The 11,594-nt window shown below is 63.8% G+C and overlaps 1 protein-coding gene across 2 annotated transcripts; it reads left to right on the plus strand.

Annotated features, from left to right (window-relative positions):
• Window positions 1–1,145: 1,145 nt before the first annotated feature.
• GABRD (gamma-aminobutyric acid type A receptor subunit delta) lies at window positions 1,146–10,977 on the plus strand (the record flags this gene model as incomplete). 2 transcript variants are annotated; one of them, XM_082615548.1, is made up of 9 exons in its annotated part: window positions 1,146–1,213; window positions 6,675–6,787; window positions 7,101–7,168; window positions 7,263–7,483; window positions 8,647–8,729; window positions 9,124–9,261; window positions 9,873–10,028; window positions 10,248–10,459; window positions 10,693–10,977. In XM_082615548.1, the coding sequence occupies 9 exons, from the start codon at window positions 1,146–1,148 to the stop codon at window positions 10,975–10,977; spliced, it is 1,344 nt and encodes a 447-aa protein (XP_082471674.1). The 2 variants fall into 2 exon arrangements, with proteins under 2 accessions (XP_082471674.1, XP_082471675.1); XM_082615549.1 differs by lacking the exon at window positions 9,873–10,028.
• Between the last annotated feature and the right edge of the window lie 617 nt (window positions 10,978–11,594).

Here is an 11,594-nt window from a genome sequence, read left to right on the forward strand (position 1 = left end):
GTTGTGGCTCGCGGGCCTAGTTGCTCCGCAGCATGTGGGATTTTCCCGGACCAGGGCTCGAACCCGTGTCGCCCGCATTGGCAGGTGGATTCTTAACCACTGCGCCACCAGGGAAGCCCCAGCAAAGCCCTTTCTACACTCCCCATCCCCCGCCCCGCACCTGCTCTGGCCAGTGTCAACAGTCACGCACAGGACTCAACCCACTCCAGGACCAGTTTGCCCATTTTTTAGTGTTTTCATGAGACGTTCGCTTTCGGTCGTGAACTGGTACTGAGTCCAGAAGTGAATGAATGAGACCAAACGAGAAGAGTTTGTGGTCAGCTTTTTTTTGGAAACTGTGTAGAGTTTTATGTTCAGAAGAGTCACAGTAGAGAATGCGGAGACCTTGGCTTTCTTGGCGGTTCGCTGGGGGTGGCGGTGGGGTGAGGTACGGGTGTCGTCTCGTCAGAGCCCAGCCGTCGGCCTGCGGGCAGGTGTGATGGAGCCTGACCCGCCAGGCAGAGAAGTCACTGCGCCCCGTCACCGCCCACCCGACGGAGGCGAGGCGCAAGCGCCAGGGTCTTGGAAGGAGCTGCCGGTGCTGGGGGGGCGTCTCGCCCGGTAGAAGCTGAAGGCTTCTGGGGCGCTGGCACCCTCCTCCCCGCGAACCAGCTCCCGAGGACCCGTGACCCCCACAAACAGCCCATCGCAGACTCCGCTCCAGGGACGAGGTTCTGCCGCGCCCGTCGGTCCGCAGGCGCCTGGCCGGCAGCTAGAGGCCGCGTCCACGCGGGTCCTGCGCCTGAGTCGCCTCCCGGATAGACGCGCGGAGGGACCCTTTACGGCCGGCAAGGGCAGCGGCGCTGGGACGGGCAGTGCCGGACCCCCGGCCGGGGGCGCGGGGGTCTGGCGGAGGCGGGAGGGGAGCTGCAGGCGGGGCGGCCGGAGCTGGAGGGGGGGGCGGGAGGGGGCCGTGCCGCGCGGCGCGGGGCGGGGCGGCTCCGGGCTCGCCGCTCCGTCCGCCCTCGCGCCCGCGCCGCGCGCCCTCCCGCTCCCGCCCTCTTGTGCCGCCGCCGCCGCCGCCGCCGGCTAAGCAACTTCTCGAGCTCCCGCGACCGGCCGGACCCCGGCGCCGCCCCCGGCCCAGCGCCCAGCCGGCCGAGGCCATGGACGCGCTGGCCTGGCTGCTGCCCCCGCTTCTGCTGCTCTGCGCGCAGCAGCACCGCGGCACCAGGTGAGCGAGCGCCGGGTCCGCGCTGCGCCGGGTCCGCCCTCGGTGGGGAGTCCCGCGCCGGCCAAGCCCCGGCTGCCGGGATGGAGCCCCGTGCGAACCCCTGCTCTTCAGGGGCCCGCGTCTGCCCGCACCCACAGGCTCCCACCGTGTCTGTCCCCCATCCCCCCATGACTCCCCCACCCCGTCTCCCGCGCGGGCCCTCCTCTCCAAACTCGCCGCGGAGATGCCCTTGGGCGCGGGCAGCGGCGATGTTCTAGGTTCTGGCAGCCCCGCCGCCCCGGTGCTGTCCGCCGTCCCGGTGCTGAACCCGCGCCGCAGGGCCGGTCGAGGGCGTCAGAGCCTCTCGCAGTTCCCCCGGTGCCCGGGCTCGCCTGCTGAGCTCGGGTTCCTCGCCCCAGCCGGCACTTGGCCGATCCCTGGCTGCTGGTGCCCTTCCAGACGCGGTCTGAGCTCTCAGCAGGGCCCCAGCTTCAGGCAGGAAGAAAGGAGGGGTCCGGAGAACACGGGAGAGGAGGCGGCTCCCCTTTCTCGGGCACCAGCTTCCGTTGCCTTTAGCAGCCTGGGGTGGACACGAAGGCGCGTCCTCATGGCAGGTGTGGTTGTCGACCTCCCTTCTGGGACCATTTCTAATGCCATCCGACTCCAGGGTATGCGAGTGGGGGAGCCAGGTGCCCCTGGCAGGGGACAGACTCCGGATTTCTTTTTAACTGTCAGGAGAGGGGATGAGGTGCCCTGTCTTCCCCAGTGAAGGCAGAGGCTAAGAAGAAAGGTCCCTGTGCTGAGGCTCCCTCCCTCTGGCTCCCAGGGGCCAGGATGGTCCCAGCTTGCTTTTCGCGTCTCTGCAGACTGGACTTGATGTGGGCGCCGGGTTGCCCAGCATCCCGAGCACTGAGTCTGGCTACCTGCCATAGGAGTTGTGAAGGGCCTTTTTGAAAATCATCTTGGTGCCGGGGCTGCAGGAAAAAGCAGAGCAAAAACATCTCTCCCTGCCCCCCCCCCCGCAGCATTCCAGACTTTGTGGTCAACCAACTGATGTCGAAGACTTTAAAAGCCAGAAATCGTTGAACACTGGCCCGTGTTTGGGCTGGAGTCACTCGGACAACACGTAACACGGCTCTGTGTGTGTGTGGTCAGAGCTTACTCGTTGGTGGGTGGAGGGCAGAGCCAGGAAAGTCTGGCTTTGGTTGTAGACCTGGCTGTCGTGTCAAAGTCACAGGCAGTGCCGATGTGGCCCCTGTCCCGGGGCCTTGTTCTTTATCAAGCCCAATGGGCCGTTCTCCTCTCTCCTCTTCCTGCTTCACGGTCCCAGAAAGGGCAAAGCGTTGAGGTGTGGCTGTGGAGGGAGGTGCTGGGGGCCAGGGGTCAGCTGCTGGCTCAGGCCCACAGCTGCAAACCGCAGTTCTGAAATCCAAGTTGCTCTGAACCCCAAGTCTTAGTCCAAGTTTGACACCAACACTCAGTTGGCGGCAAAGCCTGCCTTGCTTGTTTTGTCTGTATTCACGCTACTCATGAGGCATATTTATACATTTCCTGCTGGAAAATTCTCCAGACACACCCCTCCCCAAGTCCATGAGTGCATTATATTGCCTTTCTAAAATCTGCAGTGTTTTGAACTCCTACCCCATCTGGCTCCTGGGTTGTTGGGCGAGGGGTGAGCCTGTCTGCCTGTGTAGGAAGGCTGAGGCCCCGGTTGGGACGAGAGCCTCTGGGCTCTGGGGGCCTTCGGGGCCTCCTTTCCCATCTGCTCTGCATCCCTCAGCTCAGAAACCAGGGGAACAGCGCCTTCCTTTCCCTCGTCCCCACCCCGGGGCAGTGTGAGGGGGCATCGGGGCTCATGGAAGGGCCTCTCTGTTGCCGCCCCTCAGCCCAGATCCCGGGGCTCCTGGTGGGATAAGAAGGGAGTGAGCCGTGCAGCATTTGTGGGTCGGGTCAAGGCCACGCTTCCCTGAGTCTGAAGATCCGCTCACGCAGCGGCCACCCAAGCTCGCCGGCTGCCTACCCGAGTGGGTGGCCTTCCCGGGCTGCTGGCACCTCCGTCTCCCTGGAGAAGCTGTGCCCGCGTCTCCTGCCTCGCCCTCACCTCCCGTGAGCGCGATCGTCGTGGTGTTCGCCTTGGTAACTGAGGAGCCAGCGCTGCAGCGGCTGCTCTAAAAGCAGAGCTGTCAGGGATCCGTGGGCCGCGTGTGCGCAGGGTCGGGGGTGGGGGGGTCCTGGGGGTGGTGCCTGCTGCCTTGCTCAGCTACACCCACCTTCCCTTTCCATCCCCAGGGGCACAGGCAAGTGACAGGGGTGGGGCTTCTCTCAGGGGGGCCAGGAGAGGGCGGGGGGCCTGATGGCACCCAGGAGCAGCCCCGGGAGGGCGGAAGCTGCCTGTGATTTCACGGCACCTGCTTTGTCCCGCGAGCTTGAGCCTGGTGTGTCTCTGAGCTTCTGTTCCTCTAATGAAACCCCAACCCTAGGCCACCACCGGCTTCCAGGGCCATCAGAGGAGTTAGACGCTCCCTCCCGGGACGTGGGTCAGAGTCCCCCCATTCTGACCCCATGCAGAGCCCCCCATGGACCAGGTACCCCGCCTGCCCCACTGACTCTACCTGAACCAGTGGAGGAGGCTAGGGCCCTCCAGGACCCAGAGCACCATGTAGCCCCGCCTCCAGGGCACTCCGGCCCCCGCATCCCTTCACAGCTGCAGAAACGGCCACCTTGTTCCACGTGAGATGTGGCACCGCAGGAGCCTGTTCCCTTCTCACCCTTGGAGACGGCAGAGCTGAGAACCCACCAGTGTCCTGACACTTTCAGGCGAGCTTCACGGTGGGCGCTGCCCTTGACCTTGCCTCTGTGCCCCTGAGCAGGTGTGAGGCCCTGGCCCAGGACAGGTGTGCTCACCTGTGCCACCAGCCCAAGGTGGGGAAGGGTGGTGTCTCTTGACGGCCTGGCTCCAAGCAGGCCAGCCGCTGGGCCGGTCCAAAAATAAAGCCTCATTCCAATCCCTTTGCGTCTGACCTTCAGGGTGAACTCCATTTGCATTTTTAATTGTGCTTGACTTGGGGCCAGGGCTTCATTTAATTCCTTCTTTTACTTTGTTACCAAAGCACCTGCCCTGTCCACACGCCCCACCCAGCCTTCACCTGGAGGGACCCCGCGGGCTTGCGGGGAGAGCTGGTTTTGCAGGTCTCACTGGCTGAGGACCTCCTGGGTCACGTTCAGCCTTCCTCATGGGCCGGTTCGTGGAGCAGACAAGGGGCCCAGGTGCCCTTGCTGGCGCTTCCCAAGCCCCGGCGGCCCCGAGGCCTTCTTGAACCCCCCTGAGAGGACAGCCTCCCGGGGCCGGTCCAGCTTGTTGCCCAGCCCCACCAACTCAGCGGCAGAACTTGCTCCCGGCCCCTCCCTCACTGACCCTCCCTCGGTCTGGACCAGGCCCCTTTCTGTCTCCATGGCCCGTCCAGCCCATCATCCCCCCAACCTCCACGATGGCCCCCAGTTTATCCCCCCTATTCCCTCAGGACACTTCCCATGCGCCTCCCTCACAGGCATCCAGGTTTAATCTAATTAATCGAGCAGCTCCTTGTTCGGAGTGCCGGTTTCCCCTTGACCCTGGATGAGCCCCACGGTCGCCCCCTCCACACTCTCTGCCCCATGCCTGCCACCGCCCTGCAGGCCCCTCCCAGACCCCACTGCGTGGAGCCCTCGCCTGCCTCCTGCCTCTTGCCTCGCCCCAGACTCACTTTCTCTCTCTTTGGGCTGTGATGTCACTTTCTCGGGGAGGCTGTCCCTTTCTCCCCAGCCAGAGGGCTCCTGACCTCCCCTTCCTGTGACCGTCTTCATGCTCAAAGCCCCTTGCTTTGCCACCCCTTGCAGACGCTGACCTCTGCATGGGCCTGGGCCGCGACTGTCCTTGCCTGGCTCAGTCACATCTCTGGAACAGGGTGGCACCAAGGGTCACACTAGCCAGATGGACGTGTGGATGCATAAATGCGTGATCAGGACAGCTTCCTTCAGGGGCCCGGGGCAGGGCCAGGAGAGGGATGGGGGTTCAGTGGAGGTGGGGGGAATCAGCGTGGGGACATGGGGGGGGTCAGGGTTAGCACTGGAGCAAGAGGTGGGGACAGATGGCAGAGGGTCTGCAGGGTCAAGCAGGCGTCTAAGGGGAGAGGCTGGAGGGCAGGAGTCAGGGAGCACTAGCAGCTGGAAGCAGGCAGGGCACTGGGGCCACGGGCGGAGGGGGACGCGGTCTGCGGTGGCCCAAGTGGGGGCTGGTCGGGGGTGGGACACAGAGGCTGCGCTGACAGGCTCAGCGGCAGCCGGTCCCACGTCCGGAGGGGAGGGGAAGGGAGGGGTGGCCAACAGCAACACCGCCGGAGCCCAGAGGGGTCAGCGGTCTCGTCGCGGTGGCCAAAATGGCCCAGAGTGGGGCGCCGGGGCACGCGGCCACGCCTGACTCTGGGGAGAGGAAGGAATGGCCTCAGAGCTCCCCACTGCTCTGCATCCACACCCTGGCGCATCGTCTCCCCTGCGGGCTCTGGACGGGCTCGGGCCCCAGGTGCCCTGGAGGCCTTCTCTGCCCACTGGGGACAGCAGTGATTCAGAGAAAAACAAGAGGGCTCCTTCTGAAAGTCCCTCCTCATTCCCTGCTGTCAGGTTTAGGAGAAATGCACCCCCCCCACCGTGGGCTGGAGGAGCAAGGGTGTGTGAGGTTCCCGGGGCTGCTGTAACAAGCGACCACAAACTGGGGGACTTAAAACGGGGGATTTATTCTCTCGTAATTCTGGAGGCCAGAAGTCTGAAGCCAAGGTGTCGGCAGGGTCACGCCTTTCTCCAGCCTCTGGTGCTGCTGGAGTCCCTGGTGCCCCTCAGCTTCTGGCCGCATCACTCCAATCCCTGCCTCTGTGGTCACATGGCTTCTCCCTGTGTGTCCATTTCCTTTTCTTCTAAGGACCCCAGTCATGGATTTAGGGCCCACCCTAGTCTAGCGTGACTTCATCTTAACTGATTACATCTGTCTCCCAATAAGGTTCCATTCTGGGGTTCTGGGTGGACATGAATTTGGAGGCGCTGTTTCCCAGAGGGCTAGCAGAAGGAGGGGGGCCGGCAGAGCCACTGGGGGACTTCCAGCAGTCGGAGTGTGCGGGCCACGGGACGCCTGTGTCGGTGGGTCCCCGTGCGGCCCCACCCCAGGGGTGGGGATGCTGGGTGGTTATGGAGGGAGCCGGGGGCCTCTGCCTGACCTGGGTGGCCTCCCTCAGGGCCGAGTGGGTGGGGTGTAAGCTGAGCATAGAGGCCAGTGGAAGAGGTGAGGAGTCCTGGGTTCTGCACCTCCCGGGGGCTCCCTGTGTCCGGCGTGAGTTCCTGGGACTGGTCAGGTCCAGCCTGCAGGGCCTCCCCCCTGTCCACCCCTGGCCTAGGTGCCCAGGACAGGCTCTGTCCCTGGCACCCTGTCTGTGACCAGAGGGCCTTGCGTTTCCAGGGCAATGAATGACATTGGCGACTATGTCGGCTCCAACCTGGAAATATCCTGGCTCCCCAACCTGGACGGTTTGATAGAGGGCTACGCCCGCAATTTCCGGCCTGGCATCGGAGGTGAGAGTGGCCGTCGGGCTAGGGCAGACCCTGGGTCCAGTGTGGGTGTGAGCCCTGCTTGGCTCTGGGCTGGTGCAGAGGCCGCTCCCCTGAGGGGCGTGCCCGAGCTCCTGCACCAGCCCCCAGGGAAACGGCTAGGAAGGTGGATCTGCTCAGGCCTCAGGCTGGTCTGCACCAAGACAGCCTCCCCTGCAAAGCCCCTGGCTGTTCCCTGTCCCGCCTTCTGGGGCATTCGCTGGCCTGGCTAAGCGGCCGGGGGTGCTGGGGCCTGGCCTCAGCCCCACCTGCCTCGGGCCTGGCTCCTTCCTCGCAGGCCCCCCCGTGAACGTGGCACTCGCCATCGAGGTGGCCAGCATCGACCACATCTCTGAGGCGAACATGGTAGGTCCCACCGGCCTCCGCCCCGCCCCCGGCCGCGTGCCCCCAGGAGCGAGCGGAGGGGCTGACGGCCGGGCCTCCGCGTCCCCCCCTGCAGGAGTACACCATGACGGTGTTTCTGCATCAGAGCTGGCGCGACAGCAGGCTGTCCTACAACCACACCAACGAGACTCTGGGCCTGGACAGCCGCTTCGTGGACAAGCTGTGGCTCCCAGACACCTTCATCGTGAACGCCAAGTCCGCCTGGTTCCACGACGTGACGGTGGAGAACAAGCTCATCCGGCTGCAGCCCGATGGGGTGATTCTCTATAGCATCCGGTGAGCCCAGCCGGCTGCCTGCCCGCCCACCCCCCACGGAGCGCACCGCTGGGAGCTGGGGGGATGGGGTGGGTGGGGGGTGGCGGTATTTATATCCCCCGGCAACCAGCAGCTGCGCAGGAAGCAGAGGTTGCTGGCCGGAAGCCAGCAGAGGCCGCTATTCGGCTAACGCGTGCCCTTGTCTTTTTAAATTGAGGTGAAGTTCACATAACATCAAATCAAGCATTTAAAAGTGAACAATTCCGTGATACTTAGCACACTCCCTATGTTGTGCAAACACCACCTCTACCCACTTGCAATACATTTCGCCCGAAAGCAGACCCCGCGCCCATTAGCAGTCACTCCCCATCTCCCCTCTCCAGCTCTGCAAACTGCCAATCTGCTTTCTATCTTCGTGGATTTGCCTATTCAGCACATTTCACCCAAAAGTAATCATACGCTACGTGACCTTTTGAGTCTGCTTTTTTTCACTTAGTATAGTGTTTTCCAGATTCATCTATGTTGTGACATTTATCGGAATGTCCTGCCTTTTTATGGCAGAGTGACATTCCATTGCATGGATACACCCGTTTTGTGTGTCTGCTCCTCCATGGATGGACAGCTGTGCTGGTTCCACATTTGACTGTTGTGAGCTGTGCTGCTGTGAACACACGTGTACATGTATTTGTGAATGTGTGTTTTCTGACACATGCCTTTTAAAAGTGGACTTAATTGCCAGCACTTTAAAGATCAGGAGATTTACATAAGAATCTAAATTCTCTTGGAAAATCAGCATGCGTGGCAACACCAGCCTTTTCCCAGGCTGCATGGTCAGTGGGGACGCCTAGGGGCCATCCCCAGGGGCAGACCAGGGGGCTCAGGCTGGACCTGCCTTCTTGGCCCGGCTTAGCCAGCCAGCTGTTCTGAAGGACGAGGAAAGTGAATGAAATCTGGTTCTTGATCCCTGAAGAAAGACTCACAGATATCTGTAAAGTGGCCACAGTTTCCAGTTTGCACCCAAATGCCAGCAGCTTGCGGGCAAGACCAAAGGCAGCCTGCCGCCGCCCCGTGAGGAGGCCGTGCTGGCTGGGTGCAGGAGCGTCTCTGCCATGCTGGGCCAGAGAGACGCCGGCTGCCGGGGGCTGGCCTCATCCTGGGGACCCACCAGTGTGTTGTCTGGGCAGAATCACCTCCACGGTGGCCTGCGACATGGACCTGGCCAAGTACCCCATGGACGAGCAGGAGTGCATGCTGCACCTGGAAAGCTGTGAGTGTGGGCCAGCGCGGGGGCAGGGCGGGCGGGGGCAGAAACAGAAGGAAGAGAAGGGAGAGGGGGCTGGAAGGCCCGAGCAGCCCGGCCCTCCTGCTGCGGGTCAGCACCCTGCCCAGGACCGCCGGCCCTGGAGCCCAGACAAGACACGTGCCTGTGTCACTGGGCCAGCATGGCGACCCCTGCGGGTCACCCTGGCAAGGGTGACGTGCCCTTTGGCCAGCTCATCTGGCCTTGCCCACCTTTCCGAGGTGCCAGGCATGGTCCCAGGCCTCCTTGCTCCCTGCCTCTGTGTATCGGGCTCCCAGCACAGGCAGGGTAGTCTTGCGGGGGCTGCCAGGGGCTGGGGAGGGGGCGCCAGGCTCTGCAGCCCATGTGAGCTCTCCTGCAGACGGCTACTCATCCGAGGACATCGTCTACTACTGGTCCGAAAACCAGGGTCAGATCCACGGGCTGGACAGGCTGCAGCTGGCCCAGTTCACCATCACCAGCTACCGCTTCACCACAGAGCTGATGAACTTCAAATCGGGTAACGCGGCCTCTCATGGCCTCTTCCTTGTGAGCCCCGCTGGTGGTTTTCTAGTGCTTTCCGCAGAGCCACTAGCCGGCCCTGAGGGCCCCCGGAGGCTGCAACTGGAAAACCGCTGGTCGGCGCAGGCTGTGCCTGGCCGAGCCACTCGGGACGAGCCCTAGTGCGGGCCCGGATCAGGTTTCCTCTGCCTTACTCCTCACTTCTTCATTGCTCCCCGGGGTTTGAGGGGTGCCGGGGGGCTCCAGGGCCAAGCCTGTGTTGTCTCCGGGCCCCTCCCGCCCCTGCTGCCCGGTCATCGGAGCCAGCGAGCCCAGGCTGGCTCTTTCCTCGAGCTGGGCTGCGCACAAGCAGGGTAGGAGAGGGGTGCACTGCGCTCTGGGAGGGGCCCACTGGCCCAGCAGCAAGGCTGGACTCTTTCTCCTCTCCCTCCTCTGGTGGCCCTGCCGCGGGGCCGGCCCCTCTCCTGACCCATCAGGCTGTGGGGGGAGGTGGGGACAAGGGTCTTCCTCTCTTTGGAGGCTGGCAGTGGCCCCAGTTCCCGCTCAGCGTCCCTCTCCCCGAGCACTGCCCTGGGTGGTGGGCCTGGTGCTAACGGGGGTCTCTGGCAGCCGGCCAGTTCCCCCGGCTCAGCCTGCACGTCCACCTCCGGAGGAACCGGGGTGTCTACATCATCCAGTCCTACATGCCCTCCATCCTTCTGGTCGCCATGTCCTGGGTCTCCTTCTGGATTAGCCAGGCAGCAGTGCCCGCCAGAGTGTCTCTAGGTACGGGGCCCTGGCCTCTCCCCCGAGGGAGCTGGTGGAAGGAGGGAGTCTGGGAGCAGGGCCCTAACCCCCTTTGTCCTGAGCACAGGCCTTGCCTTGCAGTCCCTCGGGCCCACTGTCCTGGGGCAGTGGCCAGCCAGGCCGGGCCTGGTGAGAGGAGCCTGACCTGCACCCAGGTTGGGGTGGGGTTCCAGTAATGGCACCACCTGTTCCCCCCAGGCATCACCACAGTGCTGACCATGACCACACTGATGGTCAGTGCCCGCTCCTCCCTCCCGCGGGCATCGGCCATCAAGGCGCTGGACGTGTACTTCTGGATCTGCTACGTCTTTGTGTTTGCCGCCCTGGTGGAGTACGCCTTCGCGCACTTCAACGCTGACTACCGGAAGAAGCAAAAGGCCAAGGTCAAGGTCAAGGAGCAGAGGGTCGAGGTGAGGCTGGGAGTGGGGGTGGGTGGGGGTGGGGGCCTCCCATGTTCAGGACGAAGGACAGTGCCCCCGCCCAGCACCAGGAAGGGTCAGCATTGCCAGCGGGGCAGGGAGCACTTTTTCCTGTGCTCAACCTGGGACCCTCTGCCGCCTGCTCTGAGGACAGAGCCGCTGGCCTGGGCCGGGGGTCCTGCCCTCGCGCTCCAGCCACTCAGCCCTCCCCCCCCGCCACGCAGATGGACGTGAAGAATGCCATCGTGTTCTTCTCCCTTTCGGCCGCGGGCGTCACCCAGGAGCTGGCCGCGTCCCGCCGGCAGTGCCGCGTGCCCGGGAACCTCATGGGTTCCTACAGGTCGGTGGAGGTGGAGACAGAGGAGACGAAGAAACAGGGGGCCCAGGGGGGCTTCCGTGCGCTTTTCAAGCCCATCGACGCGGACACCATTGACATCTACGCCCGTGCCGTGTTCCCCGCGGCCTTCGCCACTGTCAACGTCATCTACTGGGCCGCGTACACCATGTGAGGCCGGCTTCGCGGGTCCCATGCCCGGGACCTCCTGGGGGAAGGACCCCCGGGGGGCTCTGCGTGTTTCACAGGGGGGAGGACCACGGGCCACATAGAAGGAGAGGAAGGCCTCAGCCTCGCTCAGCACCCCCAGGCTCTGTCCCCACCCTCACCCGGACCCCTGGTCTGCGGAAGACGGCCCAGCAGCCCAGCCTCCTGACCTGGGAGCCAGGCAGGCACCAGGCCCCAGGGAGCTTTGCGTCTGACTCGGAAAAGGATCCTGATTCTGGGACTTAGCTCTGTGGGTTTGGACCACGGAGGGGGAGGAGGCCGGGCGTGGAAGGTGCTCATCTTCTCGGTGAGAAAGCGGGAAGGCCTTTGGTCCCAGCATGAAATAAAACGGAGCCTTTGGCCGCTGCTTAAATTCACTGTGACCTCCTCTGCTGGAGCCTGGAAGGCTGTCCTCCCACTAGCTCGACGGGCTCAGGACAGAGGGACTTGGGGACCGAGCCTTGAGGACAGAGGGGCTGGGGGGAGGCGCTGGGGCTGGAAGAGTCACTCACTCCCAGTCCCTTGGGTGCACGGCCGGCGGTGCCATCTCAGTGCCTTCTGTACGTGGTGATGGGAGAACAGAGA

The sequence above is a fragment of the Mesoplodon mirus genome, assembly GCF_964341445.2.
Source record: "Mesoplodon mirus genome assembly, chromosome: 3".
NCBI lineage: Eukaryota > Metazoa > Chordata > Mammalia > Artiodactyla > Ziphiidae > Mesoplodon > Mesoplodon mirus.